General features: G+C 45.1%; 2 protein-coding genes across 2 annotated transcripts; both read left to right on the top strand.

Annotated features, from left to right (window-relative positions):
• The first annotated feature begins 456 nt into the window (after window positions 1-456).
• Window positions 457-10,745, top strand: LOC105038584 (ankyrin repeat protein SKIP35). Its single transcript, XM_010914432.4, has 4 exons — window positions 457-602; window positions 880-2,001; window positions 2,232-2,664; window positions 9,635-10,745. Exons 2-4 carry the CDS (start codon window positions 1,343-1,345, stop codon window positions 10,448-10,450), a joined length of 1,908 nt encoding a protein of 635 aa, XP_010912734.2. The 5' UTR covers window positions 457-602; window positions 880-1,342; the 3' UTR covers window positions 10,451-10,745.
• Window positions 10,746-12,307: 1,562 nt separating this feature from the next.
• Window positions 12,308-16,520, top strand: LOC140854781 (uncharacterized). The gene is made up of 6 exons (XM_073250829.1): window positions 12,308-12,525; window positions 14,517-14,708; window positions 14,793-15,037; window positions 15,116-15,319; window positions 15,875-16,234; window positions 16,336-16,520. The coding sequence occupies exons 2-6, from the start codon at window positions 14,525-14,527 to the stop codon at window positions 16,411-16,413; spliced, it is 1,071 nt and encodes a 356-aa protein (XP_073106930.1). The 5' UTR covers window positions 12,308-12,525; window positions 14,517-14,524; the 3' UTR covers window positions 16,414-16,520.
• Window positions 16,521-27,596: the final 11,076 nt, after the last annotated feature.

A 27,596-nucleotide genomic window follows, 5' to 3' on the forward strand; every position in this document is an offset into this window, starting at 1 on the left:
CTAGCTCTATAGAGACTTTATGCCATCTAGCACCTCTTGTTGCTTAATTACAGCCATTAACCAAATGGGCCCCCCTAAGTTTGTGCCCAGCCAAGCAAATCAAGAAAGAGTTGGGTGGAATTATGTGGATGGGGGAGAAATGGACGGTGGTGGATGAAAAAGATGTCTCTGGGAGAGAGAATAAAAGAGAGAGAGAGGAGGAGGGGTATTGTTATGATTGAGGTGGGGCACAGGGAACCTAAAGGAGAGGGTGGGACCCATCAAGGAAAAAGATGTGTGTTTGGTGGTGGGATCTTGTGGTGGTGACTCTCACTTTCATGAGAGTTATAAAAACAACAAAACCAAATAAAATCACATAATAATTACATCATATTCCCATTCTCAAGTATCGTTCCTTCCCTCCCCTCTCTCTCTAGTCCAGATATTGGGGAAAAATAAAAAAGGAAAAAAAAAAAAGAAACCTCCCAGGACTCCTTTTCCCTCCCTCTGTATTTCTCTCGAGGTAAAAAATTATCATCAAGAAAGGGAAATAAAAGCCCCCATTTCATCTCTCTGAGGAGCTCCTGAGTCCCTGGGCTAAGGGTTCCATCCAGGTCCTCCAGGTTAGTTTCTCTTCTTCTCTTCTTTTATTCTTCGCTTTTGTTCTCCCACTTCTCTCTCTCTTGTTATATTCTTCCATAGATTCTTCCTCCTTTCTCCATATTCTCCAATAAAAAAGTGATTTTTAATTGTTTTCTTGCCTCTTATTGGTACGATCATGGCGGCCTTATCATTAAAATCCCATTTTTCACGTTTTTTCTTTCTATGGTGGTTGAGCTAAATTGGGATTTTGGTCTGGCGGGGGTATTTCTCTCAGTTTTTTTTTTGTTTCCTTTCCAGGACGGCTCACGTGGATTTCGCTTCGTGGGATTGAAGGTTATCTAGGGTTTTCGTCGTAGGAGCTGCGGATCGTTTAGGTTCCATCTCTCCACCGCCCTTGTCTGCTGGGTTTTCTTTGATGCTTGAAGCCGGGATTGCGATCCTTGGATGTTTTTTGTTCGGTTTGATGGTCGCGGCGGCTGCAATTTTGTTTGAAGTCTGAGTTCGAAGTCTGGGAGGCGCGTTTTTGGATTCGTGAGCTTAGCAGTGGGAATTTAGGTTGTTCATCGGAGGAATCATCGGTATTTTTTGCTTGATTACGTGTTTGGAAGATCTTGATTGGGTTTTGCCTGTAATGGGTGGTGTCGATTTCGTAGTTAGAGCCGGATGATTGTTCCTTGATTAAAAAGTTTGGATTTTCATTTTTTTTTTTTTTTTTGGTTGGGGTTTGGAAAGGGGCAATCGATAGTTCGGTGTTGGAGAAATGGAGGGCAAGAGCGAGATTGTGATGATTGGGGGCAAGGGTAGCATGCATTTGACTAAGGAGAGGCATTCGGAGGATCCGTTGCGCTCGGAGAATGAAATGGATGAGAATGGAGGTCTTGGGAGTTTGGAGGACATCAGCGAGCCTCTGTCGGCAGAGAAAGGGGAGGGAAGCAATGTTTTCTCGAGGGAAGCTCCGCTCCGGGCCAAGGATCCCAGAGTCACAAGGGGCCACAGCTGTGGCACCAAGAAGCTCAGATCGAGGGCCTCAGATTTGGTGGAGGAAACCGAGGCCCGAAGGAAGGACAAGGACAAGAACAAGCAGGAGAGGAAGCTTAGTAGGCAGGACCGGATCGAGCTGGGGCGCTTGTTCCAGGCGGCAGTGAGTTCTCATGATTGGGAGCATGCGGAGAGCCTGATTCTGCTGGCCGATCCACAGACTCTCAATGATGCACTCTGCATAGCACTAGATTCGATCTGGTTCCTGACCACACGCCCAGAACTGAATGGGATTACTGAGCTGATCAAGAAGATTGTTGCCAATGGCGCAAATGATTTTACGAGGGCAGCCCTGAGGACTTCGTTTCTTGCTTCGTGCGTTTCCGCCTGTCAGAGCAAGACGATGAGCTTGGCTGATACTGTGACCGTCATGGCCCAAAGGTAAAATCTTTCCATACTGATTCCCATCCATGCATATCTGAAATCTTGATTCAAGACATGACATTCTTGGACAACTTCTGTAGCATATGGAAAGGATTCATGCATTCATTTGGTCCAATTATCAGTTAGGATTGTTTTTGTCAATTCTTTCATGATGGCGAGTCTCCTCACGAGATATGTTTCATGATCTGTGGATGATTGATTTATCTGTTTTATTGCTTCTTTATCAGATTACATGAACGTTTGCAAGAATGTCATGGAGATGAGATTTTGAAGGCAGAAGCTGGTGCCAAAGTCCAGAAGTTTACAGAATGGGCTTTGAAGTGCATCGAATTTCACTCTCGCTGCCAGGAAAATAAGGGTAGAGGAAGCCACAGCACGATTCTTGAGGTCCAACTCCAGTTGTCTGCATTCAAGAACTTTTTGGATATTGCTGGCAACCAACTCACAGGAAAAGATTTCACTGAAGCCTTTGATGCTGCATGCTTCCCTCTTACTCTCTTTTCTAGCTCTTTTGACCCTGGCTGGGCTTCTGGAGTTTCAGCTACAGCAATACAAGGGTTGCTCGGGATGCTAGTAGAGGGGGGTGCAGACAATGTGAACCAATGCTTTCTAGAAGCTTCACGCTTTGGGAGCACAGAACTTGTACGCATTTTGCTTCAGGTGATTACTCTGTTCTCTTTTTAAAAAGATTAACGTTTATTCTTAGAATTTCCTGACATTCTAGTTCAACATTCTACAACAGACACTAGCCAAATTGTATATTATGTTATTAGAGGATGCTGATAATGAGAAGTTGATAAATTATTTTACTGTACTGTCTCGTATGCTGCTCTCTCTTTTTTTTTTTTTTCTTTTTTTTCTTTCTTTTTTTTTGTTGCATATGTGTAACACTAATGGCTTTCCATGTAAGTGTTAATTTCACTGCCACGAAGTGCCATGCTGTATATATATATTGAAAATATTTTGTTAGTATTGTGGATGCACACAGTATAAAGCACCTTCCTTGAGACTTTCACTTCCTCTAGGAAATATGTAATGACCAAGAATGTTACTTGTGGCTGTTAAATCTGTCACATTCAAAATGTTAAATCTTATTCCATGTTTAATTTCATGAGCCCAAGTTATTCTTCTTGAATGATGATGTTTGGCATGGATATCTAATTTGAAGGTTGGTGGCTTTTATGGTTTTTATTCTCTTGTGTAGTTTGTAGACCATGCTAAATGCTAAACACTCTAGGAATCATTTCTGCATTGTATGTAAAGTGTAAACTTTGCGTGTATGTTCATCAGTATCACATGGACATTGGCACAAGAATCACATTCAGACATGTTTAAATTGATTCAGCAAGAGGAAAAAAAAGGAGACACAGGGATATGCAGAAAAAATAACTAAAATATATTCAAATATTATGTAAAAGAAAACATTAAAAATACTATTTGTTATGGCATTTCAACATGCATGTTTCTCATCCAAACTTTCTAATTAGCTCAAGACTTATTGAAAATGACATTTTACAAACTTATTTTAATACATATGTTCCTGACAAATTTCTAAAAAGAACTAAGGTTAATTTTAGCACTATTATAGTGGGTCAGGTTCGTCATTCGATGGGTCCAACTTTCTCCCAAGTTTTAGAAGCTACAGCTAAAAAAGATTTGATATGTATCCAAGTGTCTGATGCTTTTCTGACGTGGGTATGAATCTGACAGAGACTCTGAGTTGGACCTGAGTGTCCCAGTTTCACAGAATTGTCCATTAGGATTCTTCTAGAATTTCAGCCACCAAAGTTATAGAAGTGGTAGGAGGAGAGGAAAACGAAGATAGAAGAGAGTAGCAAAATAGACTATATTGAAGAAAAGAATATGTGATGACTGGTTCATCTTGTTATGGCTTTCTAATTTTGTGAAATACCAATAATAGGTTTTTGGCCACTTTAGTATTATTAATTTTTTTCCTTATTTCTTTCATATGAACACCTAAATCACTTTCCTAATTCTTTTTTTTTTCTTTTTCTTTTCTTTTTTTTTTCTATATGTATAACAATCTAAGGCCTCACCCATAAAGGTTAGCCGGAAGGTATTATTTCAATTATGGCCTTGTATAAGTATGCAAGATCTTTCTAGTGGTTGACCGATGTGGGACCAAATATCCGCCTGCATGGATCCTCACACACTCCCTCCGTTTAAACATTAGCATCCTTACTAGATTAAGAGTCTAAATCCATATAAATCCATTCATAAACACCACGATCAGCTTGTGGTTAGCCCTAATGATCCCATACTGCAACATCCCCTAGTCCGTATGGGTTATGGGCTGGGTTGGCTCTGATACTATTTGTAACAACCTTGTACCTCATCCAAAAATACTAGGTGGAGGATATTATTTGGTTTTTTGGTCCTATATAATTATTCAAGATCTTTTCAGTGAATAACCGATGTACAACTAAATATACACCCGCATGAATCCTCACAATATGACCCTTGCTTTCATTTTTGGTTGGTAAAAGATTGGAAATGCTTTAATTCCCTCATTTAATACATTAGATAGAAGTATTACTCTCAATCTCAAAAGAGGGTTGAAGATGTCAATAAATTTCTTACATGAATAAGGAAAAAATTAAGATTGAGTTCTATCCTTATTAAACTTAAAAAACCAGCTGCCCCATTTTGTAGTTTAAGTCTTGAATTTAATCTACAAATTTGGCACCACATGCATAGCCTGCCCATTTAATTAATTTCCTGAAGTGACCAATGCAAACCCCTAAAAGAGAATGGCCTGAATATTGAAGACCCAGGGGTTTCAGCTAAAATTTAATTTCTTGATCTTGATGGAAAGTAAAAAGAAAGTAATGAGAACCAGATATCTTAAGTGGACATATGGAGAAGGCAACAAAAGAGCAATTTCAAGTGTCCACTAGCATCATGTTTGTTTATTATGAAAGGTGTTGCCTTATTAACAAAGAATGAAGATTGATTTAGAAGACTACTAACATGGCATTTGTAAGGAGCCTACACCAATTTGATCTACCAAGATATTCTACAATAGAATAAGGGAAACAAGATAAAAACATGAATGGGCAATCAGTCGCTTAGAATGCCTTCACATTCATCCTCTTACAATCTTGTTACAGAGGCCCATACAACTGGCTGCAGTTTGTAATTTAATAATACTAAATTCATGAAAAACTTATGTGTAATATATTATTTTGTTTTACAAGTACAAGAAATATCCTGCCATGTTAGATAATTTTGTGAAGATTGATGATTTATATCATTCTTCCTTAAATTTTACATGGTAGGTTTCAAGTGAAAGTTATCACTTGTCACCTAATGGCTCCTTGGATAAGAGTACATGCACTTGTAGAATCGGCTGGGGAGGATGTTAGCTGCTTGATGTGTTGCTTTGGGATGTTCCTAGTAATGGCCCTGGCTTTACACATTTTTTTAGCTTGTTATTCTTCTTGATTTTTTATAGCAAATCAGATTAGGTGCTAAAATTGTGTTTAGAAGCAAGCTTCATGGATCTTGAGATGTGAATGAGACCAGATGTGGAAATAGGACCTAAAGAGGAAAAAAAAATTTGAGTGAAAGGTGCTTGAAGTAGGAGCTATTGCTTTGGTTTAAATTGTGTTTTTCCGTAGGTAAAATTTTACTCGGTCAGACTAGAACAAAAGTTGTCAGATGGAGTGGCTTTTGTAGACTAGAATGGGAGCTGTTATGGTGTTGGCTGTGAGGACATAAGGCATTCAGCCTCATGGTTTGTTATGGTCCCAGTTAAAAAGCTTGAGGCCCTGTTATCATCTTGGTGCTTTTGGTTGGTTGATAAGAACCTGGATCTTGTTGTGTTACTGCATGTGAATATATTATCTGGTTACTCATTCCTTGAGGTCCTATTTGGTTGTCCATAATGAGACTTAGATAAAGTGGGTTAGCCCAGAATAAACTACACAACATGCTCAAATACAGAGTAAAGTCATTCCATTTTGTGGAAGAGTAGCTTTTTTCTAGGTTATCTGCATTAGGTGAGAAAAGGTGTCTGTCCATTTCAGCTTTTTGTAGTGTCCATTATGCTCCTGGAAAGAGGTGAGTTGCAAAAGTTTGTTTGACAGAATAACTAGGTCGTTTCATATTTTATGTAAACTGTGAAGTAAGGCCTAAGAGAATACAGAGCTTATGCATTGGCAAAAGGAGTTTACTTGAACTTGCGTTGAGCCTATAAAAACTAAAAGTGGGAAAGTGCAACTTAAGTAGAAAGCATGAATCATCCTACCATAGCTGGGTGCTCGAGACTTGCAAGCCCAACTCTCTGTTGCATGACATGTCCTATGAGCTAATGGCCAATGGCATGCTATCACCTTTTCCCAAGTTGTAATGCTAATAAATGGGTGTCATGTGTTGGAACAGATCGGCGTGCTACTATCGCATGCACATCTATGCATGTTATATGTCTAGCATTAGAAGCTGTATAAATATGTTTGTCTGCAAATATGCCTATATATTTGCATACTAATGTCAGTGATTAGCTAATAGATGAAGTTGAGCTACTTGCCTTTTACTACTTCATTCATGATCTTCTCAATAACTCTACTTGTCCAAGGATCACAAGCAAAAAAAGACTTGTGTGCGGCATGCATTATGTTACGACAGATGACTGAGGAAGATCATGATGTACAGATGCTTGTACATACTTGATAGTTATAATGGTATTAACAGCTTAAGGGCAAGCATGTGTTATGGAAAGTGCATTCTGGTTTTAATGTCATGAAGAAATTGTGGTTTGCGCTGTCAACCATGTGGCAAAGAATAATCCATGTAGGAGAATCGGAGCTATTACTTTTATTTAGGACATGCGCGCGCACGCACACACAGAGAGTATGCAGGTGATGTAGTATGCAGGGTTAGTTATTGATAGATGATCCTGACGTGCATGCGCACACAGAGAGTATGCAGGTGATGTAGTATGCAGGGTTAGTTATTGATAGATGATCCTGATGGCATGAGGGAGAGAAAAATAGAGTAAGAAGAAGAGAGAACAAAAAGTTCTGTAGCCTAGAATAAGACATAGCAAAGCCTTAAAGCCAGACAGGCTTCATTTTTTTCCTTCAAAATTTGTGGCTTAGTTACGGATTAGGAATTGCAGATAAAATAAATATGTTGACAGGTTTATGTTCACACCCGTAGTTGGTAGAAGACTTTAGGCATGTCTGTTTGCTAACAATGTGTTGACAGGATCATCGCTGAAGTTTAATGGCTTGGTTGTGGGAGAATTTGTATTCTTATTTATCTGATTCGATCAGTCTTAATCACTACTGTTTTAGAAAACAAGGAATGTTTTGATGTGTAATCATGATTTTGAATTTCATTAAATACCTTCCAAGTTCCAAATGTGCATAATGTATGCCTTGGCATACAAAAATCAACTAAATTTGGCCTTTACATGCAATCATGCTTTCACTTTGACACTAAAAAATCTGTGTTTCACACAACTCCAATTTGACACTGATGGATGAATATAAAGTTGAACATATGGAAGCACATTGGAAACCGACTCATTCCAATGCAAGAATGTTGTTTCCTCCTATGTTAGTCTGATATATTTGCTATTCAGGGATTGACACAGGGTGTTGTGCATGTTCTACTTCCAATTTATGTTACTGTTATTTATTCATTTTGATCATTAAATGCATATGTAATGTTTTGCCAGACATTTTTCTTAATAAATATCTGCAACTTCACTAGATTTATTTTAGGGATCCCTTATTTGGGGGTTTCAAGTGTGTTTATGGAATGCTTGTTATTCCGGGATATTAGGATTCTTATTTTAGAGAATGAAAGTGTTATTTATCAGAAACTGATTTATAAAATGCAATGTGTTATGCGACCTATGATATTTCATGCAGCCAAAATTTGAAATTTTGCTGTCAATGATTTGTTTAGGAATGTTTCTGATTTTTGTTGTTCAGAATGGCTTTTTATGTTTTGATATGCATATGAGTAGGTAAACTTTAAGCCATACTTATTTAATTTGTATGAAACATACATGACTTTCTTTGCCTGAGTAAAACCGTGCAAATATATCATACATATTCACTTGAAATACATTAGCATCGGCCAACTTTGTAAGTCGCAGCCATAGGATGTCATAAATATGCTGTAAAATTTGTATATTGCTTGCCAGTAGTGCAGTTACCTGCCATTTCTTTTTTCACTCCGCCTTCTGTATTTTTGGAACCTTTCTAAAATACTACCTTTTCAGCAAAAGTTTCTAAACCGTGAATGATTATCCATCCTTTCAGGTTTTAGTTATTTTTATTCTGTATTATTCTTGATGATATGGCCTCTGGTACTGTTACTGTTTTTACAGATATCAATTTTCTTGAATTTTGTGGATGGTAACTGGCATGTTATTGATATGAAAGATCCCTCACTAAAGCATGCTTTGTATTTGATATTTTTAACCTTATGAGCAATGTAAATGAGGTTTTCTTCCATCATGTTACATGGTCTTGTATATAATTGTTGGGTTTGAATGCTTGTATAAATACTCGATCATTTTGCTTCATTGAAAAGTTTCTTCATTCTGTCACATTAATAAACATGTGCAAATGTCTTTGTGTACATACATACATACATTCATTCATTCCTCCTACTCTCTATTGTACGATTACTGCCACAATCAGCCTCACCTCATTGCTAAGCTGATCCTTCCGAGAAATATTGGATTTTTCAGTTCTCTCATCCTTGTCCTCTTCTGTATTTTATTCTCAATTCACAGTTTTAGGAAGAATCGTACTCTTTGCTGGCATTGCCACCTTGACCATTGCCTTATCACATTGCTTCATCCTCACTCTATGTGTTGGCATCCTTTTCTCAATCCTTATAAGGCTCCTTATCTTCTGTTGCATTCGCAGTTATTAAGAATTCAACTCTTTGCATCAAATGATGGACAATTTGAGCCATCTGATGCATACATGAATGTTCAGGTAACACTGCCACACTCTCAATGCTACTGAAACCATCTCGTAAGTTCCTAAGTAGCCCTTCAGCTACCCCTCCTGCCATCTTTCTACCACCACCACCACCTCCTCACTTCTTTCACCATTGCTAGACCAAGCTGCCTCAAAGGTACCATGGTGGTTGGATCATGGTTCTTATTGGGCGCTAAAATGGCAAAGTCCTGTGCAGTGGTGGTGAGGGCATTAGTATCAAGGGGAGATCATTTTGGTAAGTTTGATGCTGAAGGTGATATTAGGCAAAACTATAGCACGTACATATAATATGTACTATGATATTAGCATTAAGTTCATGTATGATTATCAAAGAAACTCAACATTATTAAACCTAGGTCCAAATCTCATTTTCCTGTATCTTTGTCATGTTAGCCCTCTTTCAAGCTGATCTCAGTTTGTTGATATCCTATTTCGGGATAATTTTAAGCTTCAAATTACATGCTAATATTAGGATCCTGTTAAGGTCGGTGGACACCGGTTAAGATACTGCCTGAGTCTGATCATCAAGCTAATATGAGTTCATATTTAGATTAAAAAAGATGAGACCGGAGTTGTGAATGGAGGGATTTTTGGGTTTACTACATTACCTATCTGACACTCATTGGCATATTCTTATTCAGATTGCTCAGAGGAACAGCTTGGATGTGGATGTTGATCTCGCCCTTGGCTTTGCATCCCACTACTGTAAGATTGGAACTATGGAATGCTTGGTTGAAGAGGGGAATGCTGTGGCCTTCCTGGGCCCTCTGATGCGAGCTGCGGAGCGAGGGTGCATGCAAGTTGTCCAGTGGTTTGTCAACCGAGGATGCAGGGACATGGAGCTGTGTCTTGCCCTCACCGCAGCCACCTCCAGCAGCCAGGTGGGCATCGCTGCATACCTCCTGCCCCATGTCCCCCAGCATGTCCTCGCAGCCCTCAGCATCGAGATCCTCAAGGCTGCTGGGGAGAGAAGCAGCGGGTCCCTCGATGGTGTTGCCTTTCTTCTTCGTTCTGACTTCCTAAGTGACCCTGCTGCTACATATGCTGTTGCTGACAGCATTGCCAGGTCTGATGATGAGGCAGTGGCCCCTGAACTGAAGGCTTTTCTGAAGGAGAACTGGTCGGAGGCTGCATTCTCTGAAGGGATTAGTTCTGGTCAGGAGCACTATGTGAATTTTATGAGGATTTTAAGAAGGGGTTGTTCACCTATCTGCCTGAGGGACCTGCCTCTGCCCCTCGTTATCGCCGTTGCCTACCTGCCGCTGTACAGGGAGTGTGCGAAGGCGGGTGGCTGGCTGCTGCCACAGAGGCTGAGAGGGCAGCTTGTTGAGGCTGCAAGTAGACTTGGCAATGGGCCGGTGGACAGATGTTGCCCGGGGAAAGAGCTCCTGGCAGTTTTGGAGCATCACCTGCCTCCCTTCTTGATCCAATCTCCAAGCACCGCCCATGGCCCTTAGGTGAGTTTCAGCAAAACATGGGTTCAAAGGAAAACATATGTTGTGTTAATCCTTTGATCTATGAATACTCTATACGGTATTCCTTGTGCATTTGTATTCAAGAGTATCAGGATGGTCAATTGAGGGTGTCTTTGAATGGTTTAGTCATATGAGGGTTCACCTTTGATCGCTGCGGTTGGGAAAATGGTTATAAGATATAGTTTTGGGCAGTGTTATGTTTGACATGACATAACATATATGGTAGCATCATAGCTCTCTTTCTTAATGAACTGAGAATGTGCAGTTCCTTTTTGAATTTGCTCTCAAACTACACCAATATGCTGACTAAAATCACAGGCTGTTAATTTCAGTGACAACTTTGATTTCAGCCAGGACCATTACAGTCCATGATGCATTGACCTTGTCTCTGAAGTGTTAATGTCGATGTCTAGCGGCTAATTATAAGCTTTGAGGGCTATAGGTTAATTATCATATCTCAGCAGGTTGCATGCATGCTGACGTGTAAAACATGCTATCGAAATTTTTTACCCCTTGACATAGGTCAATTGCCATGATAAATAGCTTATGCAACATGTGTTACCATATGGTATGAATGCTTGATGCTTGTTCGTGAACAGCTATTTCATTGGAAAATTATGTGTCACTGACTTAGATGCAGTTGTTATTCATAATGATTAGGGTGATAGCATGCTGTCATAGTATCAAACAACCCATTCCCTTATATATATATCAACAAGGGAATGGGTTTTTTGATACGCTTGTTATTCATAATGATTAGGGTGATAGCATGCTGTCCCAGTGTCAAACAACCCAATTCCTTGTTTATATATATATATATATATATATATATATATATATATATATAATTTTTAAATTATATAATTTTTAATGTGCAAGCGGTTTTGAAATAGTAGATCATATCGAATAATTTAGATTATCGATGTAGGACTCTTACGGTCTAGTTTTGATCTGAATCTAAATTCAAATCCGATCGATTTTATTCAAATATATATATATATATATATATATATATATATATATATATATATATATATATATATATATATATATAAAAGTGTGTGTGTTTCGGATCTAAATTTGATTCCTCCTATTCTAATTTTTTGAGAAAATAAAAAAGGAAAAAAAGAAAAGCTAATGTGCATGCACTCGTACTCTTTAAATTCTAGATTTTGTATATTCTTATATGCGCAACTCCACCTTGTATCTGTCCTTGTTGTCTTCACTACAGTAAGAAGGTGGTTTAGCGACTTTTTTTTGCCGATATTTTTGGAAAGCGTCGGCTGGTTGCGCTGACCTGCCGACGCTTTTAAAAAGCGTCGTGTTTTAACGACGCTTAAAAGTGTCGTAAAATTTGAGCATTGTCAACGCTGACGTTTTTAGCAAAAACGTCGTTAAATAAAAAAAATACCGACATTTTTTTACGTCATTATTTAACGATGCTAAAAAGCGTCGTTAGGTTCGTTTAATACCCCCAATCTCCCGTGCCTTAATCTATCTACCGTCGTCCCTTTCCACCCATTCCTCCGCCGACCCCCATCTCCGCCGCCGGCATCGCACCCACCGTCCACGCCGCACCCGCCGTCCATGCCGCACCGCCGTCCGCCGCTCTCCTCTGCTGCCGCGTCCGTCGACGCTGCACCCGCGCGGTCCAAGCCGTATGCCGTCCGCCCTTCTGGAAGCAGCCTCCCCACCGGCCCTCCTCCGCTCCCCCCTCCCGGCGGCCGTCTTCGCAAAAATTGCAAAAATTTCGTTGAGCAAAAATTTCGCAAAAATTTCCCCACCGGCCCTCTCTTCTTGTTATCTATCGGTAAGAAGAGATTTTTTCCGTTGAGCAAAAATTGCAGCTCGATTGCGTCCGATCATTGGTTGGTTTCAATTTCCAACTGTTTAGATATGTTGCCTGTGTCTTTTGATCTAATCATGCGAATGACTCTTTTTATCGTTTCTGTGGGTTGCGTGTAGCCCCCGAGTTGATTCGGTCGGTGCAAGAACACCAGCAGAAGGTTTCGCTTGCTCTGTTGGAGAAGGCCAAGGAGATCTATTCTGAGCGCGAGGTATGACCGCAAGCTTCTATCTCTTTCGATTTTTCATAGCTTGCACTCATTTCGGATGCAGTGTTGATGAAATTTGGACATAGTTTATTCTTCGGTATATTTAACATTCCTTTTTAGTCCTCTAGTTTTCTACTCCGTTGTCAAACAACTTGAATTTTTATAGTTGATTGTAAAACACTGAATCCGTTGGTGATTAATCATAATGACAATCCTAGGTCATCAGTTAGTTGAGATTATCATATCAGCTGTTGACTTGCCATGAACCTTGTTCTGTGACTTGAATTCATATTGGAGAAAGAAGGTGGTGTCAGGATGATAGGGGTATTTTATTTTAGAAAAAGAGCATGCATCAAGTAAAATAAAATACAGCTGATGTTTGAGACCACCTTTCTCATGATCCTGCCTTTGGAGTAGTAGAATTGGTTGAGGTGATTGATGCGGGGAAGACATTAAAAAAGTAGATTTTCTAATTTAGGACATTGCTAGCTTTTAGGTCCCTGTGTATTATTCTAAATCTAGAATCTTGATGAAGATAGAGAAGTCCACGTGCGATCCCTAGTATGATGGTGAAGCAATTTTGCCAACCCAATAATGAACGCTTTCCTTCATCTGCCCATTCTTCAAGTGATGTTAACATAATTTAGGGTTTTAATTTATGCTTTAATTGAAGAATGTAAATATTAGCCAAATGCAAGCATTACTTTTTGTGAGGTTTAGTAACAAAATGTTATGGACGTTTTGCTAGAATGCAGTCATGAAGCCCTATTATCAGCTTTACATCTCTACATGAAGACTCTCATGTGACTTATGTCTTCTAACTTTCTACTAGTTATTATGTAGGAGGAAGTGCTAAGAACTAACCAAATATAAAGGTGTCTAAGCTTCGATTATGCATGTATTCATAGATTAGCATCCTTTCCCCTCCATGAATGCAACAACCTAGAAGCCGTATAAGTTTGCGGTGCTGAAGTTTAGCAATCAATGTAACCTCATTTTTGAATTCATCAAATCCTTGTGATGATTTTTCAGATAGCCTTTTCACAGCTATGTCCTGCCCATTGTTGAGCTTGCCCTGCCAAGTGTCAATCCACAAGTTGATGATGATGTCATATTATTTTTGTTTTACATCTAAATTCATTCAATTCAATAACGAACTATTTCTTTTGTACATTGCTGTTTAAGATCAGGTGTGATTTATATTTAATTATGGGATACATTAATTTTTGATACATATTTAATATCAGATAACTCAACAGCACTTCGTCATATCATTTTTTTTTAGGTATCAAAGATGATGGAGATAAATAATTCAGATGAACTAATAGCTTTTGCTCGAGGACCTAACAAGATTGTGAATAGATATAACGGTTTCATAATTAATGGCTTTAAATTTCATACTAGAGAACAGGAGAAATTTAAAAAAATACAGAATAGCGATGTTATGGTGGAAGCGGATGGAAAATCCTATTATGGTGCACTTAAAGATATCTATGAGTTGGATTATTATGAAAAATTTAAAGTAGTATTGTTTAGATGTGATTGGATAGACATAAACTCACCAAGGGGTTTGAAACAAGATGCAAATGGATTTACACTTGTAAATTTTTCAAGGTTGATACACACTGGTGTGTTATTGAAGAATGACCCATTCATTTTTTCATCTCAAGCTCGTCAAGTATTTTATGTACAAGACGCAAAAGATAAAGATGGATTTACTGTCATCAAAACAAAATCTAGAGACTTATATGATATGGGAAACCTAGTGGAGGATGATGACGATGACACTTATACACAATGTATGCCCTACAATTTTGTGCCAGCTGATAATTTAAATGCTACGACGACGTTAGTTAGGACAGAATTTGAAGAAAACACTACTGCTTGATTGTTACTGGTAATAATTATTTATGATGTATATATTTTGCATTAATTATTGTGTTATTTTACTCCATATATTAACTGATTCTACCTTTTATTTATATAAATGCTAGGTGACATCATGCGTTGCAGGAGACGATATGCTGGTGTGCAGTTCCAGTTTTCACAGACAGAGGCCGGTACATCTTTTTCAGCACAGCAGCCTGAGGCCAGTTCAGCTGCACAGCATTCTGAGCCTTGTCCTTCATCATCAGCACAACACGATCCTCCTGTTCATCAGCCAGATGATGAGATACACATGCAGAGTATATATTGTCTTTCATGTAATTTTATTTTTATTTTATTTTATGTATATTTATGACATAGTTACTTTTATGTATTTTTTGTAGACGGATTCGGGAGAGTACGCCCCAGACGCGGACCCACAGTAGTACGAGATGTGTGGCAGATGCGTGAGGGCGAGAGAATTGTTGTGGAGTGCAATCAGCTAGGTCAGCCAATTAAGAAAGCTGTCTGCTTATTGACTTCATTTTTGGGGACTGTTGCTCGAAGGCCTCAGCTATGTCCGTTGGGCTATGCAAAATGGAATGACATGCTTCCAACATACAAAATTGAGCTCCTCCGAGTTATAGAGGTAATGAATTGATGTTCATACTGTATATTAATTGTTAATCACTTATATAATTTATTTCATTTAACTTTTTTTTTATAGAGCAAGTTTGTTCTCCCTCCATCTACTCATGATTTTGTAATGAAGTCTCTCAACCGCAAATGGAAAGAATATAGAGCACAATTGAAGAGGGACTATATGAGACAGGGTATGACAGAGGAGGAGGTTGCTAGGAATTGTCCTCCTGATGTACCCCCTGATCAGTGGATGAAGTTGGTTCATTATTGGTTCTCCGAGAGGGCACAGGTATATTATCTGCTCATTATCTTTTTTTTTAAATATTTTTAAAAATATTAATTTATATTATATATTATATATTATACATATAACAAGTTCTTTACTTTATTTTACAGACTTATTCTGCTATTGGTAGAGCTGCACGAGCAGCTCAGTCTGTTCCTCATACATCGGGGTCGAAGAGTTATGCACGACTCCGATAGGAGTTTGTATGTTCCTTAAACTTTCATAATTAACTTTTAATTTTTATGTTAAAATATTTATATAACTAATATCATTATGTATCGTGGACCATGTCTGTATCATGATACTCATATATTTTTTTAAATTATTATAACTGTTTGCTTAAAATTAAAATTATTTGTATAGGTGGATGAGCATGGGAGGGAACCCGGTAAAGTGAAGTTTTACCGGATGACTCATACTCATCAGGATGGTACTTTTGTTCGAGATGAGTCGAGAGATTTATATGTACGACATTATTAATATTCTATTTTTTGCAATGATTTTAATTTAATTTTGTTTGCTATTAATGTATAACTCTTGTTTTCAAAATAAATACAGGAGAGGGCTACATCTCTCATTGCGGAGCATGACGACGAGTCCGCAGCATCTACGCAGCAGAGCCGTATCGAGGCCGAGATGTTCACAGAGTTGATGGGACCAGAGCACTATGGCCGAGTGAGGGGTTATGGAGTAGGAGTCACCCCCACTCAGTTATCTGAAGTTAGTAGATATACGCAGCATGCTGCAGCAGATTCTCAGAATTCACGCGTCTGCAGACTCGAGGCGGAGATACAGGAGATTAGACAGAGTCGTGCCGCTGAGATGGAGGAGATGCGACAGAGCCATGCCGAGATGCAAGCCATGAGGGGACAGATTGATCGGCTTACATCTTTATTAGAGATGTATGGCTCATCTCAGGTAAACACATATTATTAAATATATATTTTTATATTAATTTAATAATATATATATTTTTATTTATAGATATGTAAATCATGCTTTTGATATGTTTCTTGTAGGCTCCTGGCACATCAGGCACCCGTCGAGACAGCGGCACGTCACGTGGAGACAGCGACGACCATCCACCTGCAGATTGATATTATTTTATTTTTATTATATTCTTATATTTATTTATATTACTCTTGATTATAATGGACGATTAGTACTTTGTTTTTATTTATATAAAACAATGTCTTTTGGTTTGGTTAAATTTGCTATTGAAGTTTACTTTTGGTGTGAATGGTAGTGATTGTACAGATTTATGTTTGAATAATTGATATAATTTTGTACAGAAATGTATGTATTTTTTTTTGTATATAAAATTTGTATATTTTTTTTTCTGTTACAAAACTTAACGACGCTTATAAGCATCGTTAATACACTGTTTAACAACGCTTATAAGCGTCGCTAATGACTTAACTGCCGACACTTTGAAAACGTCTTGGTAGAGTGGAGGATGCATTATTTTTAACGACGCTAAAAAGCACCGTTGAAGATAATTTTACGACGCTTTAAAGCATCGTGGAAAATTATTGCGACGCTTTTAAAAAGCGTCGGCGCTTTTTGTCTCCACTCTTGTATAGACGACGCTTGTGCGACACTTTTTGAAGCGTCGTAAAGCTTCTTAACGACGCTTATTAGCATCGTAAAATACCTTTTATAGCGTCGCTTTTCACCATTTTCACTGTAGTGCTTCTACCCTTTCCATGATCCAGCATGTCAATAAAACACAGTCCCTCACCATCCACCACCATCCAACCTACCCGGGCGAACCCTGGTTGTTCCATCCCTTTTTTTTTTTTTGGTTTCACGAGGTTTGTAGGAAAGGGGTAGCCCTCACATGAGTATCCTCAACTTCACAAATCTTGCTAAATGCGAGATCTAAACACAGATTTTTGATACAAACACCAAGAGAATCTACTAGTGGTAAATAGGCATCTTCATTTATATCATCAATATTATTTATGCAGGAAGTTTACTTGCCATCTAATTGGATCCATTATCTACATATCCTTCTCTCCATTTTTTCATTTACATTCATATATTTTTGTGCATGCATGCACCAAAAGACCATACCATGGTAAATAGGTACTTCTTTTTTTTTTTTTTTTTGAAGCGGTAAGGGAGGAAGCGGAATACTTGCTCTCAACTTTTATTATGTAAAGTATAAAACCTGTACCAGAGGTAAAAGAGCAAAAGTTACCAAGAATCAAGATGAGAGCGAGTCCAAGGGAGCAAGGGCACTCATAAGTTGATCATAACTCTCTTTTGCTTTGCAATTACAAAGATTCCACTAGAGTTGGAAAGTAAAGATAGACTTACGCAGAACCACATTAAGGTGATGTTTTTTTTTTTCTGTGAAGAAAGATCCTAGCATTTCATTCCTACCAAACACGTCGACACATCGCAACGGCAAGCTGATCACCGTCTCTTCTCAAAAGAGCTTTAATTCTTTTGCGGTGCTTTGAAGTCTAAAGGTTTTGAAGATTAGTCAACAGCCTAGAGAACTTTAGGTGTTTCTTTAAGGATAACTAGATGGTTCTTACAAATGGACTCTTCATGAATAGATGTGTGACTTGCACCACAAAGAACATTCGGAGCTGATTCCATAAACCTTCTTCATCAGGAACTCTCCCCTATGTAGTCTGTTTTTGAGAGCAAGCTAGAGTAAGATTTTTGCCTTCTCCGGTGTTGCTGCCTTCCAAACAAGCTTGTAACAAAGCCATAGGATGCCACCGTGATTTAAAACCTATAGGAGTTATAGGAGTGGGCTTCCACACATGTACATCTGCCATTCTGCTAGGTCTCAAAGGACTTGGTAGGTCAATTAGTTGCTGCCATTGTCTGATTTCATCAAAGGAAAGCGGGCCTCGAAGTTTGATGCACCATCTCAATCTTCTCATTTGATGACTTCTGTTTATCACCCATTTTGGAAGCTTGAAGATAGACATGAAGTATGAAGGAACAGTTGTGAGAACTGAATTTATCAATGTAAGACCAGCCTCCCATAGATAGGAATTTTCCTTTCTAAGATGCCAGTTTGAAGCTGATTTTTTTCTAAGAGCGGAAGTGATCAATGTCTTGGTAGATTCTTATTGCTGAAAGGAAGACCAATGTAAGTCAAGGGAAAAGAACCTCTTTTGCAACTGTTGGGGAATACCCACCGACCGACCGACTGACCGACTTACGGCCGGAGGGACCAACCGACCGACTAACGGCCGACTGACCGACTTACGGCCGAAGGGACCGACCGACCGACTGATGGCCGGAGGGACCGACCGACCGACCAATGGTCGGAGCGACCGACCGACGGGCGCCATCACCGGCCAATTAACGGCCTACAACCGACTGAGGATGTGTCGGCCGGGCATGCTTTTCCCGACTGACTGAACCTAGAAGTCTGATGGCCGACTCACGCAAGGCTCGCCGACCAACGGAGGGGCCCGACGCCACTCAGCTGGCCACCGACCTAGGGTCGGTCGACTCCTCCGATCGCCGTACAGCCGTCAGAGCTTGTCAGTCATGACAGCCGCATGCGGCACGGCCACCTAGGGGCATTGTCCCGCCGAGGGCATTGTCAGCCCTGGTGATTTGACAGCCCCACGGCGACATGACACTTTCACGGCGACTCTGACAGCCTACAGTGAGTTGACAATTCCTCAATTGTCCGCGCCATTAATGACGGCGCCATACCATGCTCCACTATATAAATCGGAGAAGGCAACAGTGCAGGAGGACTCTCCACTTCTCGACCTCGAAACCACAGGCTCGCACCTCTCTCCCTCTCTCCCTCGATTGAGCTCTCTGTCTTCATTTCACTGTTGCCCAGTCACCTCTCTGACTTGACCGTCGGAGGGTCCCCGTCGGAGCCGCCTCCGGTCAGTGTGGACTTCTCGTTTTGCAGGTGCATGTTCCCCGACGATCGGACGACGAGGCGATTGGCCGCAACAGATTGGCGCGCCAGGTAGGGGGGCACGATGACGAAGACAAGAGCCCAACGATTGAGGATCATCGGGTCGGCGAGGCGCTCTTCCCGTCGGGAAGAGGCCTCCCCGCCACCGTCGGCGACGAAGCCCAGCTCTCCACGCCCCGCGGTGACCATAAAGGCGCAGATCGCGGCCATCGTACGGCAGATGACCGTACTGACGGATGCAGTCAAGAGCCTCCAGCAACAACCAGCGGCCCGTCCGATGCCCTCCAGGAGCAGCCGACGACGACCGTGTCGATCCCCGTCGCCTCCGCGCGAGCGCCCTCAACAGCGCTCCCACGAAGAGGAGGAGGGACGGCCATGGCGCGATGACCGACGGTCCCAGTAGCCCTCTCCTTTCCTGCTGGAACGGGAGAGAAAGGAGAAGCGACCGCGAACGCCGTCCGCCTCCCTGTCGGAATCTTCTGGAGACTCCACTCTTGGGGTTTCCCAGCACCGACGGGGGGACGACTACGAGCGCCGGTTCGAGGAGATCGACCGCCGGCTCGCGCAGTTGCAGGTGGACGACCAGAAGTCTTCGAACGATGTCGACTTCCAGACCGCCCAACCTCTCTCCCGACTAGTTCTCGACGAACCAATTTCCAGTCGGTTCAAGATGCCACACGTGGAGCCATACTGTCAGGGATTTATCCGCAGGCATGTCGCAGGGGGTGCCGGCATGGGCGTGGCACGGTGCTGCGAAGGATTTGGCTTGGCGCCGCACGGGTGTTTGGGTAAGAAAACACTCACCCCGTGACAATACGACGGCTCCACCGACCCGATCGACCACCTTGAGAGCTACAAAGCTCTCATGACGATCCAAGGGGCAACCGATGCTCTTTTTTGCATCGGCTTCCCCACCACACTCCGCAAGGCTGCCAGGGCCTGGTACTTCGATCTTCGATCGAGAAGTATCCACTCCTTCGGGTAGCTCGAGCACTCGTTCGTGGCCCACTTCAGCACCAGCCGGAAGCCGCCGCGAACGTCGGACAGCCTTTTCTCCCTCAAGCAGGGGAAAATGAGATGCTCCGATACTTCGTGGCGCGATTCAACACGACCACGCTTGAGGTCCGGGACCTCAACGAAGACATGGCAATCTCAGCCATGAAGCGGGGGCTGAGGGCATCCCGATTCACCTACTCTCTTGACAAGACCCTCCCCCGGACGTACGCCGACCTATTGGAGCGCGCATACAAGTACATGCACGCGGACGAAGGAGCATCCGACCGACGCTTGGCCGAGCCCAGAGGCCCGAAGGAGAAACGAAGGAAGGGTCGGGAACCCGCCGAACCTAGCAGGCCCCCGACCGATAGTCGGGTCTCGCCACCCCGACGAATCCAAAAGTCACCCCGGCCACAGACTCCAAGGCCGGCACGCCCCAGGTATGACTCCTACACTCCTCTCTCCGCTCCTCGTGCGCAGATTCTAATGGAGATCGAGGGGGAGGAATACCTGCGACGGCCTCCGCCTCTGAAGGCAAAAGGCCTCGACCGTCGGAAATACTGCCGATTTCACTGAGGCCACGGCCATAACACCGAGCAGTGCATCCAGCTGAAGGATGAGATCGAAGCTCTCATCCGCCGGGGGTATCTCAGTAAGTTTCGGAAGGGCCCGCCGACTCAACCAGTTGCCGATCGACGACCCAAGCCGACTGAAGAAGCGGTGACTAATCAGCCGACGGTCGGAGTCATCAGCATGATCTCCAAGCGGCTGGGCCCGGGGACGTCCGCGGGAGGGGAGCCGACAAAAAAGCCGCGCCCGGACGACGTAATCACTTTTACGGAGGAAGACGTTCGGGGCATTCAAACTCCCCACGACGATGCTGTTGTTGTTTTGGCAACAATAGCAAATTATGATGTAAAAAGAATTTTTGTTGATAATGAAAGTTCGACGAATGTTTTGTTTTACTCGACCTTCTCCCGGATGCAACTGTCAACCGACCGACTTAAGAGGGTCTCTATGCCCTTGATCGGCTTTGCCGGAGACACTGTCACGACAGAGGGAGAAATTACCCTGCCCGTGACGGCCGGCACCGAACCACGGCAAAGCACGGTCCACTTAACTTTTGCGGTCGTCCAAGTTCCTTCGGCCTACAACGCCATACTTGGACGATCCGGATTGAACGCCCTCAAGGCAATCGTCTCGACGTACCATCTCCTCGTTCGGTTCTCGACCAAAAATGGGGTCGGAGAGATGCGCGGGGATCAACAGCTCACCCGGCGATGCTTCCAGATCTCCGCTCAAAATGACGAGTCGAAGGGCTCCTTGACGATCGACAAGCTGAACCAGCGGGAGGAGGAAGAACGAGGTTCGCTGGCCGAGCAGCTCGTGCCGATCCCGATAGCGAAAAACCCGGATCGAAAGGTTTGGGTCGGGTCTCAACTACCCGACCCCGAACGACAACGATTGACGGAGCTGCTGACGGCCAACGCCGACATATTTGCTTGGTCGGCAGCAGATATGTCGGGCATCCTCCCGGAGACAATAACCCACCGACTCAACATCGATCCGACGATGAGGCCGGTGAGGCAGAAGAAAAGGTCCTTCGCTCCAGAGAGGCAGAAGGCCATCGACGAAGAAGTGGACAAGCTACTCGAAGCGGGCTTCATCCGAGAATCCACGTATCCCGATTGGCTCGCCAATATTGTCATGGTCAAGAAAGCCAACGGGAAGTGGAAGATTTGCATCGACTATACCAACCTAAACCGAGCCTGCCCAAAAGATAGCTTCCCACTTCCCAAGATCGACCAGCTGGTGGACGCGACGTCCGGATTTCGACTGCTCAGCTTCATGGACGCCTTCGCCGGATACAACCAGATCTGGATGGCGCCTGAAGACGAGGAGCACACCGCCTTCGTGACTCCCAAGGGCCTCTACTGTTATCGGGTGATGCCCTTCGGACTGAAAAACACCGGCGCCACCTACCAGCGACTCATCAATAAGGTCTTTAAAGATCAGATCGGACGCAACATGGAGGTGTACGTGGATGACATGCTGGTGAAAAGTGCGCAGATCCCGGATCATGTTCAGGATCTCGAGGAGACCTTCCGCACCCTGCGACGACACCGAATGAAGCTCAACCCGACCAAGTGCGCTTTTGGGGTGACCTCAGGGAAGTTCCTCGGATTCCTCGTTTCTCAGAGAGGGATTGAGGCCAACCCTGAGAAGATAAAGGCAATCCTCGACATGCGTCATCCGAACACCAAGAAGGAGGTCCAACAGCTGAACGAAAAAATCGTCGCTCTTAGCCGATTCATTTCTCGATCAGCTGAAAGGTGCCTCCCGTTTTTCAAAACTTTGCGCCAGGCAAATGGTTTTTCTTGGTCGGATGAGTGCCAACGGGCCTTCGAAGACCTGAAGAAGTACTTGGCTTCCCCGCCGCTGCTCGTAAAGCCGCAGGTCGGGGAGACCTTGTATCTCTACTTGGCCACATCGTCTGAGGCGATCAGTTCGGTACTCGTCCGAGAAAAGAGAACCGAACCCATCAGCCTATCTACTACATCAGCAAGGTGCTCCACGGCGCCGAAGCCAGATATTCGGAGACGGAAAAGATGATTTTCACCTTGACCGTCTCCGCGCAACGACTCCGTCCATACTTCCAGGCTCACGCCATAGTGGTGCTTACCAACCAGCCCCTGAGGGCGATATTGCGCCGACCGGATACATCTGGACGACTGGCAAAGTGGGCGATGAAGCTCAGCGAGTTCGACATTCAGTACCGACCGCGGTCTGCCTTGAAGGCTCAGGTCTTGGCTGACTTCATCGCCGAGTGCCCGACAACCGACCAAGGGTCGGGAGCTGAAGACACGGGACGAGACGCGGTCTCCGAGCCAGATCCAGTCTCCACCTGGGTACTGCACATCGACGGGGCTTCAAACGCTCAGGGGAGCGGGGCCGGGCTTCTGCTCACGAATTCAGATGGGGTGGTCACCGAGTACGCCCTCCGATTCGACTTCAAGGCCTCCAACAATCAAGCCGAGTACGAAGCACTCCTCGCTGGCTTGAGGATGGCAAGGGAGCTGGGCCTCGACAGCCTCCGAGCATTCTCCGACTCTCAGCTGATCGTGGGGCAGGTCAGGGGCGAGTTCGAGGCACGAGATCCGACCATGGTCAAATACCTTCAGAAAGTGAAGGACCTCGTGGCACGCCTCAGGTATTTTGAAATTTCCCACATCCCTAGGTCGGAGAACGCCCGTGCCGACGCACTCTCCAGACTGGCGACTTCGGCTTTCGACTCTCTAGGTCGGACGTTCGTGGAGAGCCTCGAGCAGCCGAGCATCAATCGGGTCGAAGAAGTACAGAAGCTGACGGCCGAACCAAGTTGGATGGACCCGATCGTTCGGTATCTGACCGACGGGATCGGTCCCGAGGATCCCGCGGAGGCCAAGCGGCTCCGATGGTCGGCCTCCCAATATGTGATCATGGACGGCCGACTCTACAAGAGGTCGTTCTCCCTCCCCTTGCTCAGGTGTTTGGGACCGACCACGCCGACTACGCTCTCCGAGAAGTTCACGAAGGAATTTGCGGGAATCACTTGGGGGGCAAGTCTTTGGCCTACAAAGTCCTGCGACAGGGCTACTACTGGCCTACCATGAGGAAGGATGCAGTCGAGTTGGTCCGGAGGTGCGAACCATGTCAAAAGTACGCCAACGTGCAGCACCAACCGGCCAGCCGAATTGCTCCTATTGTTGCTCCGTGGCCCTTCGCCCAGTGGGGGGTCGACATTCTCGGTCCTTTTCCTCCAGCGTCGGGTCAGAGAAAGTTCATAGTTGTCGCCATCGACTACTTCACCAAATGGGTGGAGGCCGAGCCCCTGGCGCAGATCACCGAGCGGAAGATGCAGGACTTTGTCCAAAAATCCATCATCTTCAGGTTCGGGTTGCCGCATACTATCATCACCGACAATGGGCGGCAATTCGACAACCAAGACTTCAGAGACTTCTGCGCCAGGTTCCACATCACACACCGACTGACTTCAGTCGGGCACCCACAGTCCAACGGCGAAGTCGAGGTGACCAATCGGACCTTGCTCCATGGACTCAAAACCCGACTGAACGAAGCCAAAGGCCTCTGGGTCGACGAGCTAGGCTCCGTTCTGTGGGCTTACCGAACGACCCCCCGCGTTCCGACCGAGAGTCGCCTTTCAGCTTGGCCTACGGGACGGAAGCAATGATCCCGCTCGAGATTGGACTGCCGTCTTCAAGAGTCGAGCGGTATCAAGAGCCGGACAACTCCGAGAGTCGGAGGGCCGACCTAGACCTCCTTCCCGAACTACGAGATGAGGCTCAAATTTGCATGGCTTCGTACCGACAGAAGGTCACTCGGTATTACAATGCCAAGGTCAGACCAAAGCTTTTCAGGCCTGGTGACTTAGTCCTGAGAAAAGCAAAGGTCTCGAAGCCCCTGGACCAAGGGAAGTTGGCTCCAAATTGGGAAGGGCCCTACAAGGTAGCAGACACCTATGGTCCGCGAGCCTACCGACTGGAGACCCTCGAAGGGAAACCCATTCCCCGAACTTGAAATGCCGACAACTTGAAGTTGTACCACCCATGAACTTTGTAATTGTTCAGTCAGAATACAAACTCGGTTTGAAATCTCGGAGTTTTAACTCTTCGACTGACGATCGGCGCTCACCAAGCTCAAGCTCCGACATACCGACTTGGACTTGGTATCCGCCTGAAACCGGCGACCTTATCGTCGGTAACGCGTCGGACCCTTACAAGGACCGGTGCACCCATATGGACGGGAGTCGAAACTCCTTCGACGGTCGATGATGAATCGGACCCTTACCCGGACCGATGCATCCATATCAACGGGAGTTGCACTCCTTCGACCTTCGACGACACATCGGACTCTTACGAGGACCGATGCATCCATATCAACGGGAGTTACACTCCTTCAACCTTCGACAACACATCGGACTCTTACGAGGGCCGATACATCTATATTGACGGGAGTTGACACTCCTTCTACGATCAAACTTTCGGGCCAGACTATCGGCTAACATACCGATCGGGCCCCGACCAAAGAAAGACGAAATGCCTACGCGACCGACGTCGTGACTCCCGATCGAGCTACGGTCGGTCGAAGGGTATTCGGCTTACCACTGTCTATCGCACAATGCGACCTCAGTCGCATTCATGATTCACCGACCGGGCTACGGCCGGTCGGGAGATATTCGGCTTACCACCGTATATCGCGAGGCGCAGTAAGTTTACCCGACGCAAGGGTATCGGGGTCCGACTTATCGGTGCTCCCTCAACCGAGTGCGCCGGACGACATTCGACTAAACGCGTCAGAAGGGACCCGACTACCGAACCTTTATCACGGTCGGTCGGCTCCCGGCTCAACAGATGTGCCCGACTGACGACCTCGACTATCAGAGGCCGATCCAAAGTCGAGACCTACTCTACCTTCGTGGCGGCACGAGTTGCCGAACGTCCTGACCGACCTATATGGGTTAGAGACTTACATGAGTTAGCGACCTACGAAGACATTCAACAATACATAAGAAGAAGACCAAGCGGAGGAAAAAGTGAAAGAAGTTTTCATTCAAAGTTAAAAGGAAGTTTACAAAGTCGGGTCGAAGCCCGATTACAAGTATTCCAAAAAAGAAAAAGACGAAAGCAACTAAAGTCGGCAAGGCCCGATCATCCTTCTGAGTCGATCTCCTCGACCGACGGAAGATCGGGAATGACCGGTGTGTCGACCACGATCGACGGCCGAAGCAGGACCTTCGATCGGCGGGGGGCTGGCAGTCGGCGCCACTTGCTCCGGGACGGCTTCCTCCGCCACGACGATGCCTCCCGATGGCTGGTCGGCCATCTCCTCGGTGGCTTGCTCCTCGGCCCTCGGTGGGACGATGCTGCTGAGGTCCAGTTCCGAGTACAAGGCCTGGACCGCATCCCGACGTCTTCGTTCCCCACCCGGTACGAGGCGAAGCCCGACTCGAGCATCTCCTCCCGATACTGGTCGGAGGCACGGAAGTCCTCCACCGCCCGACTGGCCGACTCCTTCGCCGACCTTGCCTCTTCTTCCGCCCGGCCAAGCGAGTCCTTCGCCGACTCTGCCTCTGCCTTCGCTATGTCGGCATCGGCCTGGGCGATCGACAGGTCCTCAGCTTTGGCAAGCTTCTCCAAGCTGACCCGAAGCTGCTCGCGCTCGCCTTGGAGTTCGGCGGCAACGCCATCCTGCTCGTGCCGCAGACGACGCACGCTCGGCCCTTGTGTCTGGCTTCCTTCTTGGCCGACCTTAGCTTGGACCCGAGCCGGGAGACTTCGTCTACCAACTTAGCCTCCCGGTTGGCCGACTGCTTTAAGTGGTCGACCAACATTGCTTTGTCGGCTTCGGCCGCCGCCGACCTCTCCTTCCAAGCTGTCGGGACGTTCCCGAACCTCCGGTATCCGACTTCGAGCTCCGACATGGTGTAGATCAGCTGCCGACACAAGTGTTTCATCAGAAAAACAAAGTGACGAGAACACTAAGGAAAAAGGATGCGGAACAAGGCTTACCTCGACCATGGTCGGGTAGAACTTGGACAGCATCTCGGTCACTTGCCGAGACCTCAACGACTCCACGTCGGCAGGGAGGAGGATTCCTGGCACAGCCTCCTCGCCAAGTTGTGGTCGGCCAACGCCGACGCCCCTTCGGGGAACTGCGTGCTTGGCAGCACAGTGCGGCTCCCCGACCTTGTTTCGTCCGTGGGGTCCATCGGGGCCTTCCCTCGATCGGCCGCCCCGACCGACGGAACCGGCAGCGAGGGGATGCTCGGGTTGAACCGGCACCCCCCGTTGCGGCCACAGACGCCGCCAGATGATGTTCGATTTCCCGAACGTCATCCGGCTCCACCGCCACCGGTGAGACCGCCGACGTTCCTTCGGCCGCTTCTTCCACCGGCCTCTCCTCCGTGCGCGCTGTCGGAGCCGCGAGCGCTATGACGGACTCCGATTGGTCGGTCACCAACGCTTCGACGGTCGGCCCGCTGGAGCAGGCCTCTTCGGAGGATGCGAAGGTCCTGCCCCCGATGCTGGCCTCTTCCTTGATGCAAATTGCCGGATCTCGGCGTCGGTCGGCCGCATTCTTGGAGGTATCCCTGCAATACCGACAAAAGTGTTAATCAAAGAACCGGACCAAGGGCCGAATGAAAAGAGGACCGGGAGATCGGGCGATACCTAATCGGGGGACCAAGCTCAAGCCGGCGTCATAGAGAGCTTGTTCGGTAACAAGCTACCTCTGCTTCGGGACCGACATATCTTTGAGTCGGTGGAAGTCCTCCCGGTCGTCCGCTTCCACCCGACTGTTGTCATTGGCTTC

The sequence above is a fragment of the Elaeis guineensis genome, chromosome 1 (genome assembly GCF_000442705.2).
Source record: "Elaeis guineensis isolate ETL-2024a chromosome 1, EG11, whole genome shotgun sequence".
NCBI classification, from domain to species: Eukaryota; Viridiplantae; Streptophyta; class Magnoliopsida; order Arecales; family Arecaceae; genus Elaeis; species Elaeis guineensis.